We start from the raw sequence: 15,025 nt of genomic DNA, 5'->3' as shown, positions 1-15,025 counted from the left end.
TTGTGTAAGAGGTCATAGAGCACCTCCCATTGCTTCCTTTAACACTTTCAAGAGACTTGCAACAGAAAGCTGGTGAGTGGCTGAACACACAACACAGTTTTCTCAACACTGGAGATCTTAAATAATAGAAATTGACGAATCGTGATAAAGCCGGAAACAACAGAACTTTGGGTCAGTTTTACCTCGTGGTTTCAGGTGTGAACTCTTCTATGGACACATTCACAGAGCAGATTCAACATCGTGAATCTTTATGGGTGATCAAGTGAATGATCAACTGAGAGCAAATGGCAGTTTACAGTATAAGGCAGAGTGACCACAATACTATATTATTCGAGTATGTACATTAGAGAATGAGCTTGTTTTAGTTTGGAAACTACATGGAATATATTTTATATATCTTAAATGATTAGTTACACTGTAGTATACTGTGAAAAAGTTTATAATAGTGGAAAACATGGAAAGCAAAGCATCATAATATGTGCCCCTCTAGTACATAACTTCGCTGGGGTATAATTGTAGCAATAGCCAAAAATACATGGGTCAAAATGATAGATTTTTCTTTTATGCAAAAAAATCATAAGGATATTAAGTAAAGATCATGTTCCATGTAGATATTTTTTAAATTTCCTACCATAAATATATAAAAATTTCATTTTTAAATTAGTAATATGGACTTAATTAAAAAAAATGTAAACTTTAAAGGCGATTTTCTTAAATGTATTTTTTTTCCACCATTAGATTACAGATTTTCAAACAGTTTTATCTCAGCCAAATATTGTCCTATCATAACAAACCAAAAAATCAATCGAAAGCTTATTTATTCAGCTTTCAAGTGATGCATCAATCTCAATTTTGGAAAATTGACACTTAAGACTGGGTTTGCGGTCCAGGGTCACATATACACTATCCCTTATATTTCTTGATTAACATTAATCTTAACATACATCCACCATTCTAATTGCTGTTTGATTTATTCTGTCTAGACATAATGGTTAATGTACTACCAATCCTACCATGATCATAACCATGACCATAAAAATTTAATAATAGTAATAGTGATTATAATATAAATATCATTATTTTCACAATAAAGTAGCAAGAATTATATTTTCTCACATTTTGTGAATGAGAATCTGCTATGAAAATGTCAAAATTGTCACAGAAATAATGTAATTATGCATCTCAGTGATCCTTATGCTTCAATTACTAATATATATATATATATATATATATATATTTCATTTTACTTTGGGGTGTAATATGAAATGGCAGTGTTTATGAGACACACACACTGTAATGTTGTAGAGATGAGGCAAACAGAGGTGAGGATCTAGGTGCAGAAGTTTAATAAATACAGGAACCAACAAATAATCCAACATGGGTAAAACAAGAAACTCAGACAAGGGCAGAGGCATTAAACAACTGACAAAGCTTAATGAAACACTGGGGTATTTATACACAGAGACGCAAACAGGATAAAAAGGTAACAAGACACACCTGGTAAAGGAATCAAGACAACCAATAAAACAATAGGACTACAAGTTGACTACAAATGACACTCTAGACAGGAAGTGACTCAAAAGTCCAAACACAAGACAGGGTACAACAGGCAAGATAATGACACACACACATACACACATACACATACACACACACAAACACACACAAATTACAATATTTGTTGTTTAAAATTAATATACTAAACTGAAATATAGTTAAATACAATACAACATGCAAGTTTCAACAGAAATTACATTAAAACATATTTTACTTTATTCATGCAAATTTATATTAAATGCAAATATAAATTTAAACTATAAGATGTTGTCATGTAACTGCGATTTACATGCAATTAAGTGTCCAAAACATTACGTTTAGTATGCGCCGAAGTACATTATTTTAAAGTATATTATTTTCACGCTAAGTCCACTTTTTAGAAGGATGCTAGAGTACTTGTTTTTCAAAAGGGACATTCAGTTTCAAAGGCTTCAGTTTCTTTAATGAGCATGAATGGGCTCTGTGAAGATCTCTGGGTCTCACAGACAGACTCATTCATGTCTCTTTAATCATCTGCACAGTCAGACTCACTCACAGTTCACCTGTGCAGTCAGACCCATCAGCTTCATTTATCCTCACAGCAGTGCTGCTGCTGCTGAGTATCTCAAGCTCTGGGCGGAGAGAACAGCCTCACGCCCTTATTTGGAGCTTAACAGGGTCACATGACCACAAAATGGTGGAGGCTCAAGGCAGTGGGTGAGCCGAGTATCACTGACGCTGAGAGATACAGACACACATCCATAATCTGAATCCCAGGGCAGGAGACAGAACTGTGCCTCAGCCGTGGTGGTGAGTGCAATAATGGTAATTTTTTCAGGGGATGAAGGAAGCATGTTTTTATTTGAAACCTTGAGCATTGAGATGGGAGGGGAAAAGGGAGGGATGGGAATTTGTTTGTGATGCATCTGAGTATTTGGTAGCAGAAGAGGTTTAGCATCAGCATCCTTTGTGATGCAAGAGATGGGCAGCTGCGTTTGTTTGCATACGAATCATAAATGAGTGTTTGTCATATGGAATACAAGAACATGTTTAATCATAACAAGGTTTCAGCCTTTATGCACAGATGCTTTGGTCATTATTCAAATTCATGCCTCTGCATGTACGGCTCGTTTATTTGCCTATGTGCGTGCGATTGCATGTTTGTAAATGTGAATGTGTGTGGACACTGAGGCGGAAGAATGATTCACAAACAAGAGGGGAGAGAGGGTTGATGATGATGACATAATGCCTGCCCACTTTTCCTGTTTCCTGCTGTGGAGGATGGATGGATGGATTAATCCGGCGTCTTGATGGAAGAAGAGAACAACAGACCTTTCCACTTTCACCCTCGCCCTCAACCACTCTCTTCCTCTCTTTCAACACACACTCTATGTTTGAGAATAAGCAACCATCTGGCAGCTTATTGTAGACATTCCCGCAAGACAGGCTTCCCTTCTCACGTGGCACTGTGTGTATGCATAAATTCACACATGGTTTCACACTGTTTCTAAATTTCAAAAAGGAGTGGTAAAGGAATGGCATAGAGAGATTGCTAGAATAGATAAGATCATACAGACCACATTTTCTGTTCACAGTCAGTTCGTTGCATATTGTAGAGGCAGCAAATGCAAGACTGTTATTACAACATACTGAAGAACTGCAAAATTTCCGGATTAACGGTATTCACGCATCTACTACTTGAAACGCATTTAAAACTGCTTATTGTCTGTGAGTCCTTGTTATTTATCTTATTATTATAGCTGTTGTTGCTGTTTTTCTTTTTTTTTCTTTTTTAAATGTATTGTTTGCAAAGCACATTTTTCTGGAAGTCTATGTGAAAATGCTCCATAATTAATTATTATTATAAATTGTTACAGATTTCTTGTTTTTTTGTAAAGCACATTTGACTAGAAGTCTATGACTATGTGATACAATTCATTATTATAATGCTCCCTGTTATGTCTGCCCAAATAAGATTTGAGTGCAGTGATAATAATATTTAGTGGTTATGCATGTGTTTTTCATAGTTCCCCTTCTGGCGATGTGGGGATGGACCAGACTCATGAACGCAAGATGAGTTTTGAAGGGGCAGAGGGTAGACCAGGTGAGACTGACAAACACTGACCCTTCTAGAATATGCCTCAGGATATCAGAAGACTGATGACCTTTACAAAGACTGTTGCAAATTCAGAATCAGATGTGTAAAATAACATTATCTTCTTTTACACAGTCTTGTTAGGCTAAATGATGTACTCAAGTATGACACATTCCTCAATCATTGTCAGTCTAGGAGCAATATTCAAATGAACCAGGCTGAAATAATGTGATGAACAGATGGGTCATTTGATAAATGTTTATTGATTTCCACTAGCTCCACCCACCTCCCTGCCCCTGCAGGGCCAAGAGGGCATGTCCTCTCAGAGAAAGAAGCTGTCGGCTCCTCGTATAAGTCTATCATTGGACCAAAGTGAGGATGACCTGTTCGACACACCAGATGACCTCGACATCAATGTGGATGATCTGGACACACCTGATGAAGCGGACTACACTGACCATGAGATTGACTGGGAAGGTAGGACATAAAAACTTGTAAATAATTGCTTAATATTAAAAAGAGATTACCAATATCTTGACACACAATATTTGTCAGAACCTCAAGTATCCCAGAGAGATTCTGTAAAAGAAGCAGTTGAGCCCATTCCGACATACAGTGCTCAGGAGGAGCGGCAGGATTCCAAACTCTGGAGAACGGTCATCATTGGAGAGCAGGAGCACCGCATCAACATGAAGAGCATTGAACCGTATCAAAAAGTCATATCACATGGAGGTACATTAAAGTAATATTTCAAAGATATGTGGGTTAAATAAACTATAGAGACAGAGTCTCTTTTCTTAACGTGCAAAGACAAATGAGAAAAGTGTGTACTGTATGTCCTTACAATATAAGTCTATGGGGCAAAAACAATGGAGTGTTTATAACTAAATAAGTGAAGCTTTTATTTTTGTTGAGGGACTTACATGGACTTCTTAATAAACTGTTTGCTATTCGAGCAGTGATATGTCTACATGTACACAGGTATTTTTATAATATTTAATATATAATATATAGGTATTTTATAAGGTTTTTCCTTCTTCCATTTAAAAAAGAAAAAAATTACTGTCCACACGAAAACATCTCGGTTATGTATGTTGCCTTGGTTTCTTGAATAGGGAACGAGATGCTTTGATGGCGCCATCGCTATTAGAATACCTCTTGTGTGACAAATGTCTGAAGCCCTTATACCAACCCTCCAGTTCGTTGGCCAATAGAGCATAGCACCGCCCGGGCATACATCACGTATGCTCATATATGTGTCAGATTTCTACATGACAAAAGAAGCACTATCGAAGGTATGGAAAGGCCAGCATCGCAGCATCTAATTTTCTATTCAGGGAACTAAGGTTACATATGTAACCGAGATGTTGCCTTTCATAGGCTCACTTCAATGCTGCGATGGCATCATCGCAATGGGAATGCTAAACCATAACGCCTGACATACCTAACATAGCAGGAAGATTGAGGAAAGAGTCTGCTCATCCGGAAGAGACCGAGGAGCCAAGAGTCAAGAGCCAGGAGCCATTCTCATGTCCACACAGTAGAACTTGATGAAAGTTCTAGGAGAGGACTATACTGCCACAGCACAGACATCTTCCACCAAAGGCCCTTTAAAGAGAGCCTGAGAAAAAGCCATTGTTCTCATTGAATGAGCATGCAACCCTAGAGGGAAAGTCAAAACACACGCCTCATAGGCCAGACATATTAAATTACATTTAAATTAAATTTATGCATTTAGCAGACGCTTTTATCTAAAGTGACTTACAGTGCATTCAGGCTATCTATTTTTACCTATCATGCGTTCCTGGGGAATCAAACCCCCAACCTTACACCTGATAACGCAATGTTCTACCAGTTGATCTACAGGAACACATATAAGAAGACATATAGCCTCCTCTATCCAATGCGACATTCTCCTCTACCCAATGTGAAATTCTCTGTTTGGAGACAGCAAACCCTTTGCTCTTGGAACCAAACACACAAACAACTGGTAGAGCCATGCAACTGTATTGTCAACATAGATCTTCAGTGCCCTCACCGGGCAAGACTCAGAAGTTGCACTTCATTATCTGACCCTGCATCAGCAGGGGACATTTCCACCAACCACTTGCTGAAAGCAAATGGAGCTGAAGCAGCTCTAAGATTAACTCAAGCCTAGGCAGTAGTAATACTTTAACCAGTCCATACAAGAGAACCTGATAGAGCCTCCGGATCCCCAATTCTCGAAGAGAGGATAGGATCACCCAAAAACTGTCTTAAGGTTCAAAAGTTATCTGACACAGACTTAAACAGATCAAATAGGTGGCCTACTAGGCCTTCCAAACAAAAGATAAATCGAGAACGAGAGCATAATCCTCTCCGAAAATCCAGGTATGAGACCACAGCCATGTTGTCTGTCCTTGATCTAAATGTGACAGCCATTCAATTGGGGTAAGAACCAACTGAGTGCCAAAAACACTGCTCCAAACAGTTTGTGTGATTGAGCTAATATCAGCCAATCATCAAGGTAACTCAAAACTCAGACACCCTGGAGCCACAACAGGGTCCATTCAGATTACATTCGAGGAGCCAGTTCAAATGGAAGAAAACAGTATTGCCAAGAGCGCAACACTTACAAACAAAGATATCACAACACAATAACAATAGATACGATGAAACAGGTAGGAAGACTGCTTCATTACTTGTGAGTCAGTGTAGCATGCACCCATACATATCGGAAAACCCATTGTGTCCGCCTTAGAGGAGTAAACTGCTCAATAAAACAGTTGGCTTAGAACACAAGAATCTCTTTTCAACGGGCAACAAAATATTTTTTTCCTGAAGGAATTGAAATCTGATGAAATACAGTGCAGTATGCACATATGAGCACACATGACATATGGTGTGATGGAACAGTATAAGGGCTTCAGACATTTGTCATACCGGACTTGTTCCCATAACGATGATTCCATTGCAGCATTGAAATGAACCTATGACTGGGGAACTTAAAAGCAGGCTATGAAGCACTGTCAAAAGCATGCCAAGCCAACAGGTGGTGATATGATCTCAACTCTAAAGTCAAGTCAAGTCACCTTTATTTATATAGCGCTTTAAACAAAATACATTGCATCAAAGTGTAACCCCTCTCACCCGGGTCCTCTGTGACGCTCCTCGCACTTGCTCCGAGCGGGGCTCGAACCCGGGTCTTCTGGCATGGGAGGCGGACGCACTAACGAGGAGGCTAAATGGCTACAGCCACTAGCATCTGTCGCTAGTGCGTCACTTGAGATCGGGGAGTGAGGTTTACCTGCACAGGGAGTGCAGGTTTACCAGCACTACTCGCTGGCCTCCGTCACACTCCCCCCCCTAAACCTCACTCCCATCCGGGTCACGGCACCAATGTAACCAAAGTTGGCTACAGCCACTAGCATCTGTCGCTAGTGCGTCATTTGAGTTCGGGGAGTGAGGTTTACCTGCACAGCACTACTCGCTGGCCTCCGTTACAAAAGCAACTGAACAACATTCATTAGGAAAACAGTGTGTCAATAATGCAAAATGATAGTTAAAGGCAGTTCATCATTGGATTCAGTGATGTCATCTCTGTTCAGTTAAATAGTGTCTGTGCATTTATTTGCAATCAAGTCAAGGATATTGCTGTAGATGAAGTGACCCCAACTAAGCAAGCCAGAGGCGACAGCGGCAAGGAACCAAACTACATCGGTGAGAGATTGGAGAAAAAAACCTTTCGAGAAACCAGGCTCAGTTGGGGGGCCAGTTCTCCTCTGACCAGACGAAACCAGTAGTTAAATTCCAGGCTGCAGCAAAGTCAGATTGTGCAGAAGAATCATCTGTTTCTTGTGGTCTTGTCCTGGTGGTCCTCTGAGACAAGGTCTTTACAGGGGATCTGTATCTGGGGCTCTAGTTGTCCTGGTCTCCGCTGTCTTTCAGGGCTGTAGAGGTCCTTTCTAGGTGCTGATCCACCATCTGATCTGGATACGTACTGGATCTGGTGGATACGGTGACCTCGGAATAAGAGAGAAACAGACAAATATTAGCGTAGATGCCATTCTTCTAATGATGTATAAAGTACATCGGGTGTTATGGGTATTGTTTCCGGTTCCGGTTTACCTAATTAATGCAGCCTAAAAATCCTTTGACGGATTTATGTGTAAGCCAGGTTAAAGAGATGGGTCTTTAATCTAGATTTAAACTGCAAGAGTGTGTCTGCCTCCCGAACAATGTTAGGTAGGTTATTCCAGAGTTTAGGCGCCAAATAGGAAAAGGATCTGCCGCCTGCAGTTGAGTTTGATATTCTAGGTATTATCAAATTGCCTGAGTTTTGAGAACGTAGCAGACGTAGAGGATTATAATGTAAAAGGAGCTCATTCAAATAGTGAGGTGCAAAAACATTCAGGGCTTTATAAGTAATAAGCAATATTTTAAAATCTATACGATGTTTGATAGGGAGCCAGTGCAGTGTTGACAGGACTGGGCTTATATGTTCATACTTCCTGGAACTCTTGCTGCTGCATTTTGGACTAGCTGTAGTTTGTTTACTAAGCGTGCAGAACAACCACCAAATAAAGCATTTCAATAATCTAACCTTGAGGTCACAAATGCATGGATTAACATTTCTGCATTTGACATTGAGAGCATAGGCCATGTAGGCCTAAAGCCATGTTGACCAATCAGAAGCCTGCAAAAGTTTCCAGTTGGCGGAGATAACAGTGCATGCTCCAACATCACAAGCCAAAATCTCTGATTTCGCTGTCACGATAACACTGCAACCAGAGTTTTTAAAAATCTTTGCACTGGCAAGAGTTTTCAAAAATGTTCAGTTTCAGTGACCTGGTACTGCACTTGCATGTGGATGAATGGCCAATCTATACAAAGAAAAAGCTGCAAATACAACAATGGTAACAATTAAATTTTATTAATTGTAACAATAACCATTTTATTTGCTCTTTTTGTTGTACTACTATGGACACAAGATAGCAAATAAAATGGACAAATAAAAAAAACAACAACAACAAAGCAAAGCAATTGCATAATTTATTCATGTCCCAATGCACTCTGGGAGTTAGCAATTCTGAATCGCTATCAAGTACTCCTTACAGTTCTTTTGTAGTTGCTTGAACTCTCAAAGCAACTACAATACGAAAGTGCGAACTGAATGTTATGTCATGTATAAAGAATTAAAATGTATTATAGTTTAAATTTATATGAAATGCAATTAGTTGACCTCTAAAGTGATTTTTTGACCTGCTTAAGTAGGACTTAAGAACATCTTCATATGAAACTTTGTATTGCTAACCCTTCTTGTGTTATTGTGTCCTTATGATAAATCGCTTGTATTCCTCATCTGAGTCATTTTATAAACTAATTTCTATTAAAACATGTATGTTGTGTATTTAAAACTATTTGTAATTACACATTTGTAATAATGAAGTTCCGATTTAGTACATTTAAATTATCTTAACTTTAAACAGGACACATCTACAGTTATAATCAAGTACTCAACTTGTGTGCTAATATGTTACTAAACACATCAAAATAAGGGTTAAGAAACAGGCATGAAAGTGTACTCTCTTTAAGAACATGAAAGTTCTCTTTAAGTACTTTTACTAAATTTATATTATCTTAACTACAATTACAGTTTTTTATTGTTTAATACCATTAAGATTTAAAGTACACAACAAGTGCACATTTAAGTTAAGCACACTTCGTTTTCAAAAGAGTAACCAGTATTCTGCTTTTAAATTGTGTTGAGCAATGAATAAATATGATGAAACAGCCGTGACTCTTTTCAGGGAACCTTCAAAACTGTTATTTTCTTCACTCACAGGCTACTATGGCAATGGCACAAGTGCTATCATCGTGTTTGCTGCATGCTTCCTTCCTGACAGTGACAGAGAGGACTATCACGAGATCATGGAGAACCTGTTCTTGTGAGTTCTGTCGGATAAGACATGAATTTTTGGGCCAGTCAGTTGACTTGATGTCAGATTATAACACGAGGCTTGTTAATCAAATAGAATAATATCACCTGTATAGAGAATAAATCACTAAATGAATGTGAATTACTCCTCAGGTATGTTATCAGTACACTAGAGCTCATGGTAGCAGAGGACTACATGATTGTGTACCTGAATGGAGCCACTCCACACAGGAGGATGCCTGGCTTAAACTGGCTCAAGAGATGCTATCAGATGATTGATAGGAGGTATACAGTATGTTATTTAGCCGCTAAATATACTGTCTGTGCAATTCACAATATATACAGTATATTTAAAAAGAAATGAAGAGTAATGTTGTTGTATACACTTTTTTTCAGGCTAAGAAAGAACTTAAAATCATTCATCATTGTTCACCCATCATGGTTCATTAGGACAATTCTAGCCATCACGAAACCGTTTATCAGGTACATAACAAAAATACACACACACTCACAGACGTATGTGTGTGTATATATATATATATATATATATATATATATATATATATATATATATATATATATATATATATATATGTATATGTATGTATGTATATATATATATATGTATATGTGTATATATATATGTATATATATGTATATGTATATATATATATATGCATATATGCATTTACTTTTTATATTAACATAGAAAATAGTAATATTGTTTCATAGTATTACTGTCTCTACTGTATATTTGATCAAATAAATGCAGCCTTAGTAAGCAAAAGTGACGTCTTTAAAAAAGCTAAAAAAAAAACAAACATTGAAAGGTAGTGTAAATGATTACTTCATTCTATAATAATAATAATAATAACAATAGAATATATGTGTGCACCCTTTTGACCGGAACTGTGCAAAATATTGGTTTTGGAAACAAAGACCAACTAAATAAACCTGATTCATGAATGTTTTCCAGCTCAAAGTTCAGCAGTAAGATCAAGTATGTGAACAGCTTAGCAGAACTAGAGGAGCTCATCCCAATGCAGCACGTCCACATACCTGAGTGTATCATCAGGTGAGCCACGTTTAACTGACTTACTAATATAAATGTATGGCAGTCTATTCTGGGCAATGCTCTGTGCAATACAAGAGTAAACAGAGGAAGCATCAAGTCACTGATCAGCTGAGAGCTGTAGCTGATGAAGACGTGTTTATGAAAATCTGTACTGGAGTTGTGACTCAATAATTTAAAACCTGTGAAGACACATTTCTATGGAAACAGACATTAAAACGCTGGGGCGAAGTGCAATGTTTATGGTTTATATGCTTTACCAAGAGTTCTCAACCTTTTTTGTCTAATAAACCACTATAAACTAAAGTATTTAAGTGAAGTATAAACAAATATAATTAGTGAATTTCACTGTTTTATATATTCTTCATTTTAATTAATTTTAAAGAATGTTTTTGAGCTAAAATATAATGAATAGCTACTGAGTTCATCTTTGCCTCTCTAGACTGGATGAGGAGTTACGGGAAGCAGCAGAGAGCTCTAAGTGAGTATTGTAGATGTTTGTTGTCTTCATACTGTAATATAATGCTCTGGTTATATGTGAACTTGTGTATCTTTTTCATTTCTTTATGAAGAATCCACAGCTTTCTCCAAGGAAGTGAGATTCCACAAGAATCAATGTGAGATTTATTAATCATATAACATATAGCTATTTCAGCATAATAATTGTTTTTTAAAGTCATTTAACATTTTACATGTTTCTCATGCTACACGATTCAGCAGTGCATGCTATCCCACCCCCATTTATTTTTTTAATTTGTTTTCAATAATGAAAAAATTATGCTATCAATGGTGAACTTGAGCCTCTATAACCCACAGCAAACTCAGTCAATTCTTTCTCTGTTCTGCTATGGAATATATATATATATATATATATATATATATATATATATATATATATATATATATATATATATATATATATATATATATATATATATATATATATATATATATATATATATATATATATATATTTTTTTTTTTTTACAATCCAGTCATTTCTGAAAAAAGTATTATCCAAAATTATTATTATTATTATAAATATTTTATTTTAAAGGGATAGTTCACCCAAAAATGAAAGTTCTGTCATCTGATATTCTCCAAGTGAAATAGGATATGTACTATATATATATATATATATATTTTACTTGGAGATACTATGTGTTGTGAATTCTGTTTCATATAGACTAGTGTATTCAAATTTTTTTTTTAAAATAATACTAAATAATAATATAATTGTTAATAATAATTAATTTTTAAAACATTTGTTTCAGAGCTCAACCCAATGCGAGCAGTTCCTAAGAGCCATTGGCTGTGGGTGAAAGAACAATGTGTCTGTAAGGGTTTTGAGTATTTCAAATTGTAATGATTCACACTGATGTGGATGCAATAACTGCATAAAATAAGACAAAAGGGTATTTTTCTGCTTTGGTATCTCACAGTGCTTGGATGAATAGTTTAGCACCACATGTTATTTAACACAAATCACCTCAAATGTAATGATTCTTCTCACAGAACAGTAGCTTAAACCAGTGCAACGCTTGAATCACTCTTTGTCTCTTGTTGTCATGTAAAAGTTTCTCTTGTTACTTGAATTATGCATGAGAGGCATTTTAGCAATAATATCATGTTGTACTTTTCCCCTTGAGGCTCATAATTTTCACCGTCAGGTATTTTTTTCTAATTGGAGCATGTACAAAGGCTCTGTATTAATATTAGTGCATGCACGGTTATTCTCTACACAAAGACAATGCGTAGCACCCTGTTAGCACTAATGCTAACTCTCTACCCTCTCATGCTAAATTGATGACTTGGAAACACAGAAAATAGAGCACTAGTTAATTATTGCCATTGTCAGAAACAATATGAGTCAGGTTTAAATTTAAACAACGCCTCATATCACTTTATATGTATCAGTTCACGGTCAGCAGGGAGAAATCATTTGTAGTTCTTAAACGTCAAGTGTGTTATGCTAAAATGCTTTCTCTATTATTTTAGGTCCAGGTTGACTTCCTGAACAATGTAACATAAAAACTTTTCTTTCAAAATGTTCTTTCATAATTTGAGCAGTCAAACATGTCTGGCTCAGCCAATTCCTTTTTAACAGTAGTGGATATTGCCACAACAGGCAGCTTAGAACATCTGTGAAACCCAATGCTTGCTAATATAAAACATTATATTCAACAGTTCAGCAGTGCCTGCTCAATTTTTCAGCAGCCTTGGTTACGGAAGTAATTCACCCTAGTAATTCCTATAGGGATAAAAAAAAGGAAAAAAAAATCAGAAGTCAAAATAATGAAGGATTATGGCTTTAACAAAAGCATCTAATGCATTGATCAACAACCTTGTAGCTCACAGTAGGTCTGGCTTTAATATTTTTGTATAAGTTATTTAAAATATTTTCTTCAATGGTGAAAATGTATGTGATTTTTATTCCAAAACCCAACAGTTGCACAAAATTACTTTTGACTCCCACCTTGTGGCATTGTGTTCAGAAATATAAATTGTTATTTGTGAAATTCTCTTTGGAGCCACTAGGGGCTGTAATGACACACTTCACCTTTAAGAATCATAAGCCATAGTGATGCATTAGTTGGTCTTGTGCTCACACTAAAATCAGTCCAAAGTGTTTCAGAACTTTGATGTCTTTTAGAGTGTTTACCATGTATAAAGTTACAAATATTTGCCACAAAGATCTGTAAAATCCTAAGAGCATGCTGTATCAGAGGGTTTCACATTGTGACTGCTCTGTCTACTTTCAAACTCCTCTTGTGTCAGTGTGTGAGGCTGTGTATGTGTATAGGTTTGTGTGTGCGTGTGTAATTGTCTGTTTATGTGTTTACATACTGTTAGGTCTCCAAAGTTATTCCTGCTAACAGGTTTTGGACAAAAAAAAAAGATTGCTGTAAAACACAATATTCAAATTAAGTGTGCAGGTCTTTGTGAATATATGAGAGACATTATGTGTGATTGTATCAGTGCATGTGTCCCTGGATGCTGATATCTGATCCTTTTAGATTGAAATTCTATTGAACATGGTATATATAGATGAACGATAATCCAGAGGCCTTTTCCAGCAAAGCATATTGAGATTGAGATGTATGTCATATTGCAGAGTAAATCAATAAATTGAAATCTTATCTGAATAGTTGTGTTACTGGTGCAATTTTATGTAATATTCTGACACTTAGTATATTTCTTTCTAAAATCACATTTTTTTTTTTTTTTTTAGGTATTATTTGATTAGTAAACAATGCAAACCATCATAAAATTTGGTTCAATACCAGTTTAATACTTTACATTTTCACTCAATTTGTATTTCCGGGCTCATTTGTACTTCTGCTACACATTCCAAATTAAAAATCACTCACACACGTGAATTCAAAACAAAGACGAAAGAGATAAAAAAGACTTATCCTCCTGCACGTCCCCGAGCTGCCCGTACCTGAATTTGCGATACACAGTCCCGTCCTGTCCCATGTACACAATATCATCATCGTCATCATCATCCTGTCTCCCCTTCTGATCAATGAGGTCCACCATCTGTGACTCACGGAACTCTCCAGAACTAGAGCTTGCTTGACCAACGTAGGTGGAGCTGGATGTTGATGTGCCTCAGGCTCAGGCATGGGTCGTTTGGAAAGAGAACGTTTAATGAGGATGATTATAGCAATTAAGGCGAAAACAAGCCGGATGGAGCTAGTGATGAAGAGTGGCAGGTTTCCTGTGTATTCCTCTTCCTCGTGGTTACGGAAGGCAAAATTAGTGCTTAGGACACACTCACCCTTAATAGAAATAAAAGTTTTTTAATGCTTCACACAAAGACCAAAGACAGGACAACTAATAATATGTTAGTAAATATAGATGTGTGTGTATGTTTTATTATTATTTGTATGTCACGTTGTATGTCACGAAAGTTTGGAAATGCAAATGTCAGGTGAGTGTTGCTAAAAGGTTAATGTTCTTGCAATTGAAAATAACATACTCATACTAAACTCTTCCATAAACAACCAATAATTAAAAAAAAGTGAGGAGACAACATGTTTTCTGTAGCAACCAGGCCATTTTAGCTTGCTTTTACATGCCTTTGAGCTCTTTTATCATAACTCAAGGGATTGCAGTGCTGTAACGGGTGAGCTACTGAGCAAGTTTACTACGTCAACAAAGCCATTCATATGGACCTTGTTAAGTGATGCATATTACAAAATGTATTAGTTAACAAATTATGTTAGTAAATTATTTTATGGGGGCTTGACTAAAAAGGCCAATAAGAGACTATTAACTACACTCTAAAAAATGCTAGTAGAGGAATGCTTTTCCAATGAGTTTATGCTATCAATTATGTCACTGATCAACCTGTTAGTGCAAGTAATATTTTGAAGATGAATTGTCACTTTCACGTACA

At 36.5% G+C, this 15,025-nt stretch overlaps 1 protein-coding gene across 4 annotated transcripts; it reads left to right on the top strand.

Moving 5' to 3' along the window:
- Nucleotides 1–3: 3 nt before the first annotated feature.
- Nucleotides 4–13,766, top strand: LOC127993657 (protein prune homolog 2). 4 transcript variants are annotated; one of them, XM_052591740.1, is made up of 11 exons: nt 4–72; nt 3,564–3,640; nt 3,908–4,108; nt 4,187–4,363; nt 9,456–9,558; nt 9,702–9,833; nt 9,945–10,031; nt 10,525–10,623; nt 11,063–11,101; nt 11,193–11,237; nt 11,895–13,766. In XM_052591740.1, exons 2-11 carry the CDS (start codon nt 3,586–3,588, stop codon nt 11,920–11,922), a joined length of 966 nt encoding a protein of 321 aa, XP_052447700.1. In that variant the 5' UTR covers nt 4–72; nt 3,564–3,585; the 3' UTR covers nt 11,923–13,766. The 4 variants fall into 4 exon arrangements, with proteins under 4 accessions (XP_052447700.1, XP_052447699.1, XP_052447703.1 ...); XM_052591739.1 differs by lacking the exon at nt 4–72 and adding an exon at nt 2,201–2,346; XM_052591743.1 differs by lacking the exon at nt 4–72 and adding an exon at nt 3,059–3,215.
- The last annotated feature ends 1,259 nt before the right edge of the window (nt 13,767–15,025 follow it).

The sequence above is a fragment of the Carassius gibelio genome, chromosome A5 (assembly GCF_023724105.1).
Source record: "Carassius gibelio isolate Cgi1373 ecotype wild population from Czech Republic chromosome A5, carGib1.2-hapl.c, whole genome shotgun sequence".
Classification (NCBI taxonomy): Eukaryota; Metazoa; Chordata; class Actinopteri; order Cypriniformes; family Cyprinidae; genus Carassius; species Carassius gibelio.
This window is presented reverse-complemented; position numbering and strand designations above follow the sequence as displayed.

What these genes read in the sequence shown, in the direction of transcription:
- LOC127993657 (XM_052591740.1), top strand. Translation starts at nt 3,586, where the DNA reads ATGGACCAGACTCATGAACGCAAGATGAGTTTTGAAGGGGCAGAGGGT. An exon ending in AAAAGTCATATCACATGGAG is followed by an intron (nt 4,364 to 9,455) that starts GTACATTAAAGT and finishes CTTCACTCACAG; the next exon opens with GCTACTATGGCAATGGCACA. An exon ending in TATCAGATGATTGATAGGAG is followed by an intron (nt 9,834 to 9,944) that starts GTATACAGTATG and finishes ACTTTTTTTCAG; the next exon opens with GCTAAGAAAGAACTTAAAAT.